We start from the raw sequence: 14,406 nt of genomic DNA, 5'->3' as shown, positions 1-14,406 counted from the left end.
CTACAAAGGAGTAAAGGTTTAGGATGAGGGAATGTTCTTGTTCTATGTCTTTCTTGTAGTCATGGTTACAGAGTTGTATGCAATTACTAAAATTTAACAAAATATACAGCTAAAATAAGTGAATTTTTTAGGATTTCACATATGTGAAATCAGAAACTAACAATGCTGTATGTCAACTGTAATTGAAAAGTAAAAAAATTATTTTGAAATACAGAGGACTTTTTAAAGATTTTATTTATTTTTAGAGAGGTGGAAGGGTGGGAGAAAGAGAGAGAAACCTCAATGTGTGGTCGCCTTTCACATGGCCCCACTGGGGACCTGGCCCTCAACCCAGTCATGTGCCCTGACTGGGAATTGAACCAGTGACCCTTTGGTTCACAGTCCTGCGCTCAATCCACTGAGCCATACCAGCCAGGGCTAAAATATAGATGACTTTTTATATGTAAGTAATATTTGAAAAGATTTTTTTTAAATAGCAGCTGTGGCTACTTCGCAAATTGGACTCTGAGACTCGGTAACAAACAACCCTAATTTGGAGCATCTTTCAACTACAGAAATGAAGACAGGGATATAGCCATTGGAAAAAACTTGAAGCCATGGGTTTCATGGGGAGGCCTCTGTTGCAAAATTTTCAAAATGTTGGAAGTGTTGTTTATTACATTAATATAACTACCTTTAATTTTAAAAGTAATACATAGTTGTTCTTTGAAATTTTTATAATACAGAATTGTATGAAGTAGAAGGTATGGAAAGTACATTATTTGTTCTTTAAAAAATTTTTTTTTAAATCCACACTCAAGAATGTGTTTATTGATTTTGGAGAGAGAGGAAGTGAGAGAAAGAGAGAGAGAAAGATCAACGTGAGAAAGAGAAATTGATTGATTGCCTCTCATATGTATCCTGACCAGGGATCGAACCCACAACCTAGGTATGTGCCCTGACCAGGGATCGAACCCACAACTTTTTGGTGTACAGGACAATGCTCCAACCAAATGAGCCACCTGGCCAAAGCAGAAGGTACATTATTTATACATGTACCCTTAGGGATAAAAATTGTTAACTATTTTACTACTCTTCCAGATTTTTCTGTGCATATACACATATGTATTTGAAAAAAAATTTAAAAGCATTAACAATAACTATGTAACATATCTCTCCTGTAAATTCTATTATTTCTCTAAGTATTTTATGGACAGTATTCTTATATGTAGTAACTCCACCACAACCAGTCAATGATCTAGTTCTGTTAATTATACTTTCTAAACAACTTTTAGTTGGAAGTTTATTTTAGTTCTTTCTGCTGTGCCCATTTTATTCAGACTGCAATCAGCTTGTCTGAGATATGTCGACAGTTTTGCATCTTGCTCCCTTCCAGTTCATTTCTCCAAATTGCTACTGGAGCCTGTTACTGCACACTGTAATCACTTCAGGTGCTTTAAAAATACAGATAACCTGGGAGCAATCCCAAACCAACAATTTCTAGCATCGGAGTTTCAAAAGCTTCCCAGATGATTCTAATATGTAGCCAAAGTTGAGAGTCACTGTGCTGAAGTAATCTTTATATATCTGGGAGTCACATCTGATTAGATGACTTCCCAATTTAAATTCCTTCAGTGACTTCTGGTTGCCATTAAGATAAAATTTAAACTAACATAGCTTTTATAAGGTATTTCAACAGCTAAGCTTTGCATTCCTCTCCTACTTTATCTCTTATTACTTGTGCCTGTTCATACCCTTGGATTCAGCTATACTGAAATTCTTTTGTTTTTTCAAACACTCTTTTATATCTTCTGGCTTTGGCAGACTCTTTCTTTGTCTAGATTCTCTTTTCCTCCCTTTTTTCCAGAAAGTCTCAGTCTAAGTGTTTATTTTTCTGCATAGTTCTTTCTCTAGGTAGGTGCTCCTTCCATGTGTTCCCTGCTAGTTCCCAGAACTTTCTTTACCATAACAGTTACTGTGCTTTGGTAATTGTTCATCCTTGATGTTCTTGCTTTTCTCCCTTCCCCTGTCAACTAGACTTTGACTTCCTTTGAGGGTGTCTGAACTTGTTCATTGCTGTAGCTGAGTATCTAATGCAGTGGTCCTAATGTAGTACCATACCCAGTAAATATTTGTTCAATGAATAAAGGAAGGATGTTTCCTCTTTGGTTTTGTTGTTTTTAGATATTATAAATGATCAGCATTCCTATGCTTACATCTTTGCTAACATTTCTACCATATTTTGCCATGTCTAATGCACACTTTTTTGGCCAAATTTTTTAGGGAAAAATAAGGATGCGTATTATACATGGGTATGATTACATACCATGGGTATAATAATGGGTATAATAATCCCATGTATAATGCGCACAAAACATGGGTGTGTATTATACATGGGAGCACATTATACACAACAAAATACAGTAATTGTTTCTATTAATAAATACTAATGAGGTTATTATTTAAGGATATATGCAATAGTATAATTCCTCTTTTTTTAAATCTATAAAATTAAAATAATAAGATCTATGAGGTTCTTTTAAGGATTAAAAGAGATACTGCATAGAAACTAACAGAACTGGCTCATAGCAAGATTTCAATACATTTTAGTTTTATTCTCTGGTGATGCACGCTTAATATTCTTACACTGTAAGTTGCCAAATTACCCTTCAGAAAGATTATACCAATTTATATTTCTACCAGTCAACTTTGAGTGTATTTTTCCCCACTTTGAAAAAGATTTTATTTATTTATTTTTGGAAAGGAGAAGGGAGGGAGAAAGAGACAAGAGAAACATCCATCTGTGGTTACCTCTTGAGCGCCCCCTATTGGGCACCTGCAACCCAGGCTTGTGCCCTGACTGGGAATCAGACCAGCTACCCTTTGGTTCACAGTCTTGTGCTCAATCTACTGAGCCACACCAGCCAGGGCTTTTTCCCTATTTTTTATCAGTACTGTCTATTGTCATCCTTTTTCGCCTTTCCTAATCTGGCAAGTAAAAACAGTGCTTTGGCAATCTTTCCATTGTTAGTGAGGTTGAGTATCATTTCATATGTTCATAGGCCATTTGTATTATTTTGTTAATTGCTTTTTCTCTGTCTGTATATCTATTGGGATGTTTGATTATTTTAATTGTGGATTTTTAAAGAGCTTTGCTACATTAAAGATATATTTACTGTAAATATTTTTCCTAGTTGTTTTTTAATTTTATATATAATGATTGCAAAATATATTTTTAAAAATTGTATAATCAGGTTATCTGTATTTTTTAATATTTTCTGTCATTGTGTCAATATTTATATAATTTTTATTAAAAGAATCCTTTATTAAAAATTTTACTAAATCTCATCTTAAAAATAAAGGACTTTTCTACTCAAAAATTATAAAAATATTGTTTTGAGTTTTCTTATGGTACTTTTTTTTAAAGATTTTATTTATTCACTTTAGGCAGTGGGAGGGAGAAAGAGAGGGAGAGAAACATCAATGTGTGGTGGCCTCCTGTGCACCCCCCACTGGGGACCTGACCTGGTCCGTAACCCAGGCATGTGCCTTGAATGGGACTCAAACCAGCGACGCTTTGGTTCACAGGCTGGCACTCAATCCACTGAGCCACACCAGCTAGGGCTCTTCTGGTATTTTTAAAGATGTTTTTATTTGTTTAAATCTTTACCCAGCTGGACTTAATATACTTCTAATATATAACACATCTTCAAACAAGAAAGAATTATCATGTGACTATTTCAAATTAGGAAGGTTACAAAAGTTGTTGAATGACATTTTGCAATGTATGTACCTTTCAAACTGCTTCTCCCAAAGTAAATCTTCAAATAAAATTTCTTTTAAACAGATATTGTCGGCAGGTGCTTTGTGAAACTGTTCGAACTGCCAAACTGACTCCAGTTTCTGCCCGGCTTCAAGTAATTGAAGGAAAGATTGACAAATTTATTATTCCTAGAGAGGTAGGAAACATTTAATATACTTAACTCATTCAGTTATTTTCTTCAACTCATTTAGTCTATATTTTTAAATGTTATTGTTTAAAGTGTCTAGTAAATGCTACCTATTATTAAATCAAAGACACAATCATTTTATTTTATTTTTAAATATATTTTATTGATTATGATACTACAGTTGTCCCATTTTTTCCTCTGCTTTATTCCCTTCCCCACTGTACCCGCCTCCCACCAGCATTCCCCTACTTTAGTTCATGTCCATGGTTCATACATATAAGTTCTTTGGCTTTTCCATTTCCCATACTATTCTTAACCTCCCCGTGTCTATTTTGTACCTACCATTGATGCTTCTTACTCCCTGTACCTTTCCCCTCATTATCCCCCCTCCTCCTCCACGCTAGTAACCCCCAATGTGATCTCCATTTCTGTGAACTGTTCCTGTTCTAGTTGTTTGGTTAGTTTTTGTTTTTATTTTAGTTTTAGTTCAGTTGTTGATAGTTGTGAGTTTGTTGTCATTTTACTGTTCATATTTTTGATCATCCACTTTTTGTTAGATAAGTCCCTTTAACATTTCATATAATAAGGGCTTATTGATGATGAAGTCCTTTAACTTTACCTTATCTGGAAAGCACTTTATCTGCCCTTCCATTCTAAATGAAAGCTTTGCTGGATAATCTTGGATGTAGGTCCTTGCCTTTCATGACTTGGAATACTTCTTTCAAGCCCCTTCTTGCCTGCAAGGTTTCTTTTGAGCAATCAGCTGATAGTTTTAGCTGATTTCCTTTGTAGGTAACTGTCTCCTTTTTTCTTGCTGCTTTTAAGATTCTCCCCTTATCTTTAATCTTGGGTAATATAATTATGATGTACCTTGGTGTGTGCTTCCTTGGGTCCAACTTCTTTGGGACTCTCCGAGCCTCCTGGACTTCCTGGAAGCCTGTTTCCTTTGCCAGATTGGGGAAGTTCTCCTTCATTATGTTTTCAAATAAGTTTTCAATTTGTTGTTCTTCCTCTTCTCCTTCTGGCACCCCTCTGATTCGAATGTTGGAATGTTTAAAGTTGTCGTGGAGGTTCCTAAACCTCTCCTCATTTTTTGAATTCTTGTTTTTTCATTCTCTTTGAATGTTTATTTCTTCTTTCTGTTCCCAATCTTGATTTGAGTCCTGGTTTCCTTCCCTTCACTGTTGGTTCCCTGGATATTTTCCTTTAGTTCACTTTCCATAGCCTTCACTTTTCCCTCTATTTTGCAACCATACTCAACCTTTTCTGTGAGCATCCTGATTACCACAGTTCTGAACTGTGCATCTGATAGGTTGGCTATCTCTTCATTGCTTAGTTGTATTTTTTCCGGAGCTTTGATCTGTTCTTTCATTTGGGCCATATTATTTTGTCTCAGTGCACCTGTTATGTAGTAAGAGGCAGAGCCTTAGGTATTTGCCAGGGCGGGGCAACCCACATTGATGTGTTGTGGTGCTGTATGTGGGGGAGGGGTCCAAGAGGGAACAATGCTGCTTGCTCAGCTCTCTGCCGCCTTTCAGTCACTTCCCCTGCTTCCCACTAGCAAATTGGGCCCTTCTGGTGCTAATTCTCAGGTGGGTGGTTTTGTATATGTTCTAGGACCCTGTGGGTCTCTCTAATGAATGCTCCTGTGAGGCTGGGAGTTTCTCCTGTTACCTCAACCCCCATAGATATTTTTCAGTCAAAGGTTTTGAGGCTTTCTTTCCCCGCGCTGGAACCCTGGCTTGCATAGTCTGTCTCGTTTCCTAGTTGTTCCTCTCAGTTTATCTGCACGCAAATGTGGGACTGCCTGCTCCACCAGCCACAGCCTCACCCACTCTGTCAGCTGCTGCCTTGCCCACCCTGGTCCTCCATCCGCAGCCTTGCCACGAGTCGTCTCCCACCCGGCTGCCTGTCTCCACCCCTCCTACCGGTCTGGATGAATGATTCTTCTTTAACTCCTTGATTGTCGGACTTCCATACAGTTCGATTTTCTGGCAATTCTGATTATTTTTTGTTTCAAATTTGTTGTTGTCCTTTTGGTTGTGTGAGGAGGCAAAGAAAAACACTATCATTTTAAATGACAAAATAATATACGAGTTCTGTCCAGAAGTATCCAGCCATGTAATATGAAAAGTAAGAGACATTTATTGAAGAAGATACAGATACATAGGACAATGATGTCTCTGTCCCCTTCAGAGTAGGCACCTTGGGACCTTACACAGTTCTTCCAATCTCCATCAGCTGCCCTGTAGTATTTTCCTGAATCTCACTGATGGTCTGAAATCTCTTCCCTTTCAAGGGTGATTTAGTTTTGGAAAAAAAACAGAAGTTGCAGGGCACCAGATCTGGGGTGTTGTGGGGCTGAGTCACCTGGGCGATTTGATGTTTAGCTAAAAAACTCTGCACGAGACGTGATGCGTGGGCAGGTGTGTTTTCATGATGAAGCTGCTAATCACCAGTTGCCCACAGTCGTGGTCTTCTAAATTATCCATATAGTTTCCTTGGAGGGATGTTCAAGCTTAATGCAAAATTCGATGCAGATTTGTTTCTGTACTTGCTCGATTATTTTCAATGAGACTGCCACTCAGTATATGTGTTCACTCAATGGCATCTGCTGCCCCCGCTGACTAGTACAGTGAAGTCATCATTGCTCATTCATACGCATTGCAGTCCACTCTCCTTGGCTGCCAGGTTACATCATTGTTGTGCAAAATATTCTTGTTACTGTATTTTGCCATGTTTAATGTGCACCTATGTTTTTGGCCCAAACTTTCAAGAAAAAAATCTATTGTTTTAATTTTTTAATTCAATTTTGTATTTATTTATATTTAGAAACAAAACCAGTTATCGTATTCCAGGGTATTATTTTGCATATGGATATCGTTTGCTTTTTAGAGTTACACTTTTAATGCATAAGCATAAATAAAAATTAAAAATATATAGATATGGAATTAGTGCTATCCATGTATAATGTGCATTTTTATTTTTCCCTAAAAAATTTGGGCAAAAAAGTACACACATACATGGCAAAATATAGTATATTAACAATGGCTGGACTTTTTCTAGACATACCTCTTATGCTTGTTTTAATGTTCAATATAAAGGAAAGCTCCCTTTCCCATGGATACTGTTCTTAATAATTTAGTGTGGCCTTGGCTGGTGTGGCTTAGTGGATTGAGTGCTGGCCTGTGAACCAAAACATCACAGGTCTGATTCCTGGTCAGGGCACATTCCTGAGTTGCGGGCCAGGTCCCCAGTTGGGCCTTCAAGAGGCAACCAATTGATAATATAACTCTCTCACACATCAATATTTTTCTCCCTTTCTTTCTCACTCCCTTCCCATCTCTCTAAAATAAATAAACAAAATCTTTTAAGAAATGGTTCAAGGTGTATTTTTATAGATCTTTTTCTGTGTATGTGTATTATTTTGTGTGTTTGTATTTGCGTGTATGTATTTTTAAAACAGAATATATAGGTGAAAGGTTACTCTTTTTATATATTCTTTAATTTTCTTCTTTTATCAAGTGTATCATGGCTACTAGTCCAATGGGCACTTGATACAGATCCAAGTCATTATTTTCAATGGATGCATAGTGTTCCATGTGTTGGCGGTGGCGAGCACCAGCTGTTAGACTCGGGGGGGTCAGACTGGACCTTGGGGCAGCATCCTCAGTACCTGAGTTCTGGCTAGGACAGAGTTCAGAGCTAAGACTCAAAGTATAAGAGAAAGTTTGTTTAGAAAATCATAGAGGTGGGACTGATTCATGGAAAATTATAGAGGCAAAAGAAGGGTCCTTGGGGCTTAGGAGAGGGGAAGGTAAAAGTAATGTGCCTGGGTGGGGTGAGGGATGGGAAGGCTTCTGGGTTCTCCTGGGAGGGAGAGTTCTTTTTTTTTTCTTTTGGTTAAATAGATATTGCTTATATAGTTTCTTTGTTTTCCTACTATTGGTTTCAATTATTAAGTGCTTTAATGAAATTCAGACAGTAGGTTTTGTGTGTATAAGTGTTGTGTGTGAGAATGGCAAGGAGGGAAAAAATTGAAGAACAGAGTTTATCCTCCGCCTAAAGACTTTTGAGGGTGGGAATTTTAGAGGAGGTATCAGCTTTCCAGTTACTTCCTTTCAGCGTTGTGGTCTCCACTGATTAGTTGGCACCAAGGCAGGGTGACATTAGTCAGTGCAGCTGGTCCTGAGGTCAGCTGTGGGGTCTTGTCTGGTTTTGCTGCTTTTTTGGGGCCTGGTGCTGAGATGCAGCTGAGGCCTAGATGTATTTGCTGCAGGTCAGAACCCCCTAGTCCTGAGGCTTAATGCTTACAGGCTTACAGGCTACTCTCCATCCCTCTTGTTCCCCCTCTAAAGGAGTCTAACTTGCATGACTAGCAACATGCCAGGGTAGAAAAGGTCAGGGGAGGGTCCAAACTTCATGACCAGTGATATGCTAGGGGAGGAAAGGTCAGTTCCTAGGCATCCGGAGCTTTCCACCTTGGTGACCTTCTGTACCCGGCCCATTGTTCTTGCTCTGCTCACATTTGTCTAACTGCCTATCACACGTGGACCGTAATTATTTAAGCAGTCCTCATAAATGGAAATTAGATTGACATTTTTTATTATAAACCATATACTTGTAGGTATTGGATAGAGCCTTGGAAATGGAGTTTTGGGGTCAAAGTGCATATGTATGTTTAATTTAAATTGCCATCTAAAAGGCATTTTTTATTTTTATCAATAATGTGTGAGCTTTGTCTCTCCGTATCCTTACCACCTCTAGCTTTATGAATCTTATTACATATTTTGTGAATTTTATGTAAAATTGTCTTATGATTTTAGTTTGCTACTCCCTAATTGTTGGAGGGATTGAACAGCTTTTCATATCTGTATTACCAGTTTGTATTTCTTCTTTTGTGAATTTATCTGCTTATAACTCACTATTCTTTCTAGTGAACTTATAGATCTTTTTACATGTTACACATACTGTCAGTTATATGGCAAATATTTTTTCATGGTATTACTTACTCTTACTGGTGTTTATGGTATGTTTTGTTTTGTTTTGACTAGATGCAGTTTTTTAAATTTTCGTGTAGTTTAGTCTGCTATTACTTTATGGCTTTTGTGACACGCTTACAGATGCCTTCCCCACTATAAGATTACCAAAATAATAGCCTCTGTTTTCTTTTATTATTTTATATTTTTATTTTGTATTTATTATTTATATTAAATGAGCATTTAGGATGAACTGGCTTTCTGGGAGTCATTTTGTTTCTATTAGGCCTTCACTAACTAGAATTTTTTGTTGTTTTTTTGCAGACCCTTGTTCTTTATGCTCTTGGAGTGGTACTTCAGGACCCCAGTACTTGGCCATCACCATACAAGTATGAAATATCTGTCACTGTCATTGTGATTATTGATTTTTATGTGTTTTATGTTTTGCATTCCTTTTCTAAGTTTTGAGGAGAAAGTTTAATTTGTGTCAGTGGCACGTTTGTATCTTCCCTTCAAATCTTCTCCTCACTACTTTTCTTATGAACCTGCTGTCTGCTATTCTTTGACCCTCCTGTTACTGCTTCTATCCTAAGATCTATTTAACTACCTGATCTCTACAACTACTTTTTAATTTCAGTGGATTTGGAATTCTTTTTTTTTTCTTTTGGTTAAATAGATATTGCTTATATAGTTTCTTTGTTTTCCTACTATTGGTTTCAATTATTAAGTGCTTTAATGAAATTCAGACAGTAGGTTTTGTGTGTATAAGTGTTGTGTGTGAGAATGGCAAGGAGGGAAAAAATTGAAGAACAGAGTTGCTTTTGTTTGCATCCTAGGTAAGCATCTAGTAAAATCTTAGGGAAATGGATTAAGATGCTCTGCCCTGGAAGAAGGTTATATATTGAGTTGTTTAAGGGGAAAACAGCTATGTGTAATGCAGAGGGCAGGGCTGGTGGCATGGTTGAGGTACTAGAAACCTACTTCTGGAGGATAAGGATGGAACATATTAAGTGTGCCTGTCATTTTACTTTTTAATATTATAATGATATTAAAGGAAGTCTATTAATAAATGAAATAGCAATCCTTCAAAATATGCTATAAGTGAAAATTGAGTATATTTATATTCCAAGTAGCTTTTATAGCAAAATTAAAGATAGACATTTGTGGATCAGAAAACTTAGGTTGCAAATTGAAAAATCTGAAAAGAATATATATTAAAATGTGGAAATCATTTTTAGGAATCAAATGTAATCAAATTTAGAAAGTGTTGGTAATTATGTTGTATGATACGGAAAAGCTTTCTGAAGTTAGCCACCTCCTTACCCATCCCCTTTTGGAAGGTCTAGAGATTCATTCTTGTCAGCACCTTGAAATGATCCTGAGAGACAAGTCACACTAACAAAAATGTACATAGGACTGAGACAGACCTTGTGGAGACAACTAATTACAGTTTAAATATATTTGTCACACAGAGGAGAATGAAGAGATTGACTTTTTTACTAAACTTAATGCTCCTGAGGGCAGTGTAGATGTTGCATATCTTTTTATGGCTGCATAGTATTCTCTTGTATGGATATACCAGATTTTGTTCAACCTTTCACCCACTGAAGGACATGTGGGTTGTTTCTAGGATTTTGCCATTAGGAATGAAATTTCTATGATTATTCATGTGCAGGTTTTGTGTGAACACAGGGTTTCATTTCTTTGGGAAAAATGCCCAAGAGTACAATTGTTAGGTTACGTGATTAGTGCATGTTTAGTTTTGCTGGTGACTGCTAGGCTATTTTTCAAAGATTCTCATCAGTTATATTTGAGAGATTCAATTTCTCTGCAGCCTCAGTAACATTAACTATTATCACTGTTTTTTAAAATTTTACTTCCTATATGTATGTGGTGATATTTTATTGTGGTTTCTATAAGTTTTCTTTTTGAGTAAATAACTGACATTAACTTATTTTCCCTATAGATATTTGTCTAGATATGATTTATTTACAAAAATGCATAGAAATGCATTATTACTGTTACAATATTGGCATTATTTCAGAGCATGAAACCCTGGGTCAAATTCTATGATTTAAATGGATAAGAATGTAAATATTACTCTATACCAAATGATGAAATATCAGCTTTAAAAAAGCAAAGTAGCCCTGGCTAGTATGGCTCAATGGGTTGAACACCAGCCTGTGAACCAAAGGGTCACTGGTTCAATTCCCAGTCAGGGCACATGCCTGGGTTGTGGGCCAGGTCAACCACACATTGATGTTTCTCTCACTCTCCCTCCCTCCCCCTCTATCTAAAAATAAAATCTTTTTAAAAAAGCAAAGGAACTAAAAATTCTCAACTGAAAAGAATGAAGACAAATGTAAAAAACCTCAGTATGGAGTGGGACAAAGTGATGACGCACACAGCAGGCTCCTGAATCTCTTCCCACAGACACACTGAATGTATAGCCATGCATGAGCAATTCCTTTTTGGAGAAATCTAGAAAGTAGCTGAGTGACTTCTACATAGTGGGCAAATGAGAAAATACCCTCATTGAAACAAGTAGGAAAAGCTGCCCCGGCTGGTGTGGCTCAGTAGATTGAGCACTGATCTGTGAACCAAAGGGTTGCCACTTCCCAGTAGGGGCACATGCCTGGGTTGTGGCCCAGGGTCCCTGGTGTGCAGCGTGCGAGAGGCAACGAAACATTTATGTATCTCTCCCTGTCTTTCTCCCTCCCTTCCCCTCTGTCTAAAAATAAATAAATAAAATATTTTAAAAAAAGAAGAAACAAGTAGGAAAAGCTAAGATAAACCTTGCCATAAATCCCACCCTAGCACAGCGCCATACAGTTAGGCAGCATCCCTCAATTCCCAGCTTTTTCCTGAGGAGAAGGGTTTGGACTGTACGTTTAGTGCCCCAACTTTGAAGACCCTCACCTCTGAGAGATGGGCTCCCAAAATACCTGGCTCTGCAAGCCATCCAGGCTTCTGTGTGAGTGCCACCGGAGTAGAGCAAACAGAGCAGCAGTTCTTAGAGAAGGCACGATGAAAGCACTTACCGAGCTGTCCCCCAGGGTTCAGTGCGGAGGGAAGAGGCAAAAACATCCATCTTCCAGCCTTTCTTTCCCTGAAAGAAGGTTGACTGCATACTTTGCAAGCTGCTGCCTGAGAGTCCAGCTTCTCATTAGCGCACATCTAATTACTGGCTGTGATCCTCCCCTGAGCTTGAAGGAGCCAGTGGGCAGCTTCTTCCCCGGCCCACTCCTACAGCAAAACTGAGTTGCCAGCATCTCTTTTGTGTACACATCTAGTTCCCTAGCTTTCACAGCTGCCATCTGAGGGTCATGCCACAAATCACCTAGCTCTGATAGCCACTGGGGCTTATGTTCATGAATCGCACAGGACTGTAGCAAAGAAGTAGTGTTAACAGGCATGCAGGTACTTGCAGAATCTTGCCGCCAAGGTTCATGCAGAGGGAACAGGTGAAAATGGCCATCTCCCCAGTCTTTCTCTGGAAGACATTAGACTGCATACCTCACAAGCTGCTGGCTGAAGTCTGGCCTCTAATCACCACACATCTAGGTGCTAACTGATCTTCCCTCATGCTTGAAATAGCTGGTCAGCACTTCTGCTGCCTTCTTGCTCCAACGATAAAGCCAACTTGCCAATATCTCCCAAGAAGGAACTTGTCCGCACATCTAGCAGTTCAGCTTTTACTGTTAGGCCTCCATTACTAGCTAGTTAGCCAGTGGGACTTGGCATTCAGAAGTCCCACAAGACTGTAGCAAACAAAGAAACAGTTTTTAAATGGATACAGGAACGTCCCTGTGGCTATACCCCTGGGTCCCATACAGAGAAAACAGACAAAAATTCCTACATGTCAGTTTCTCCTTGGAAGAAGTTTTCTCAGCTGCTGCCTGATGGTCCAGAATCAGTCTGCATCTAGGTGCTGACTGTGGCCCTCTTTTTTTAGACACAGACAGGACTTGGCATGCCCTAAACTACTGGGAGCTCCTACAAAACGAAGACAGCAACTTGAATAATCACAGAAGTTTGACAGGCAATCAGGAGCTCAGGCTGCGCTAAGTAATTAGATTTATCTCCTACACAAGACTTCTGTCAAGACTGGAAGAGGTGGCTCTTTTATCTAATGTGAAGAAACCAACACAGAAAGCTATCCAAAATGAAGAAACAAGAGCAAGATAAATCCTCAGAAACTGGACTTAAGGAAATGGGTATAAGTGATTTACACAATAGAGAATTCAATATAACAATCATCATGACGCTCACAGAGGTCAGGAGAGCGATCCATGATCAAAGTGAGAATTTCAACAAAGAGATAGAGAATATTCTATTAAAAAAGACCAAACAGTTTGCACTTCTCTGATGACTGGTGACGTTGAGCATCTTTTGATATGTCCATTGACCATCTGTGTGTTCCCCTTTGGAGAAGTGTCTATTCAGGTCCACTGACCATTTTTTTTATTGGATTATTTGTTTTGGGGGGTGCTTTTTGGTGTTATGTTGTATGAGTTCTTTGTGAATTTTGGATATTAATCCTTTATCAGATGTATCATTGGTGAATATCTTCTTCAATTCACTGTGTTGTCTTTTTGTTCTGTTGATGGTTTTCCTTTGCTTTCAAAAACTTTTTAGTTGGATGTAGTCTCATTTGTTTGTTTGTTTGTTTTTCCCTTACCGAAGGAGATATATTAGAACAAATATTGCTAAGAGAAATTTCAGAGATTTTACTGACTGTGTTTTCTTCTAGGAGTATTATGGTTTTGAGTCTTACATTTAAGTCTTTAGTGTATGATATAAGAAGGTGATCTAGTTTCATTTTCTTGCATGTATCTGTCCAATTTTTCCAACACCATTTATTCAATAGACTATCTTTACCCCATTGCATATTCTTGCCTCCTTTGTCAAATATTAATTGACCATATAGGTGTGGGTTTATTTCTGGGTTCTCCATTCTATCCCATTGAGCAATATGTCTGTTTTTATGCCAGTACCATGCTGTTTTGATTACAGTGGCCTTGTAGTATAGTTTGATACCAGGTATTGTGATCCCTCCTAGTTTGTTCTTTCTCAAGATCACTGAGGCTATTTGGGGTAGTTTTTGGTTCCATATAAAAAATTTTTGAAATATTTGTTCTAGATATGTGAAATATGTCATTGGTATTTTAATAGGGATTGTGTTGAATCTTTAGATTGCTTTGGATAGTATGGACATTTTAATGATGTTAATTCTTCCAATCCATGAACACAGTATATACTTCCATTTATTGTATCTTCCTCTTCATTCTTTTTGAATCTCTTTTCATTTCATTGCTGTGTGTGGGAGTTTTATTCTACCTTGTCCCCTAGCTTGCTGATTTGATCATCTGCTTCATCTAGACTGCTTTTAATTCTTTCTAATATATCCTTCATTTCAGATACTGTATTCTTCATTTCCTCCTGGCTTTTATAGGTAGTTTCTATGTCCTTTTTCATGCTGGTATAGTTCCAAGTAA

At 37.8% G+C, this 14,406-nt stretch overlaps 1 protein-coding gene across 2 annotated transcripts in view; it reads left to right on the top strand.

Moving 5' to 3' along the window:
• The window catches only part of LOC123829447 (cytochrome P450 20A1), a 60,916-nt gene that overhangs the window by 41,610 nt on the left and 4,900 nt on the right, over window positions 1–14,406 (top strand). For both annotated transcript variants that reach the window (XM_045855167.1, XM_045855177.1), the window contains 2 exons: window positions 3,827–3,938; window positions 9,233–9,297. In XM_045855167.1, coding sequence (XP_045711123.1) covers window positions 3,827–3,938; window positions 9,233–9,297 — 177 coding nt within the window. The remainder of the gene's footprint in view (window positions 1–3,826; window positions 3,939–9,232; window positions 9,298–14,406) is intronic.

The sequence above is a fragment of the Phyllostomus hastatus genome, unplaced genomic scaffold, assembly GCF_019186645.2.
Source record: "Phyllostomus hastatus isolate PE091 unplaced genomic scaffold, TTU_PhHast_1.1 phas_contig_137, whole genome shotgun sequence".
Taxonomy (NCBI): Eukaryota; Metazoa; Chordata; class Mammalia; order Chiroptera; family Phyllostomidae; genus Phyllostomus; species Phyllostomus hastatus.
Note: the sequence above shows the minus strand (reverse complement) of the source record. Positions and strands in the feature narration are given on the sequence as shown.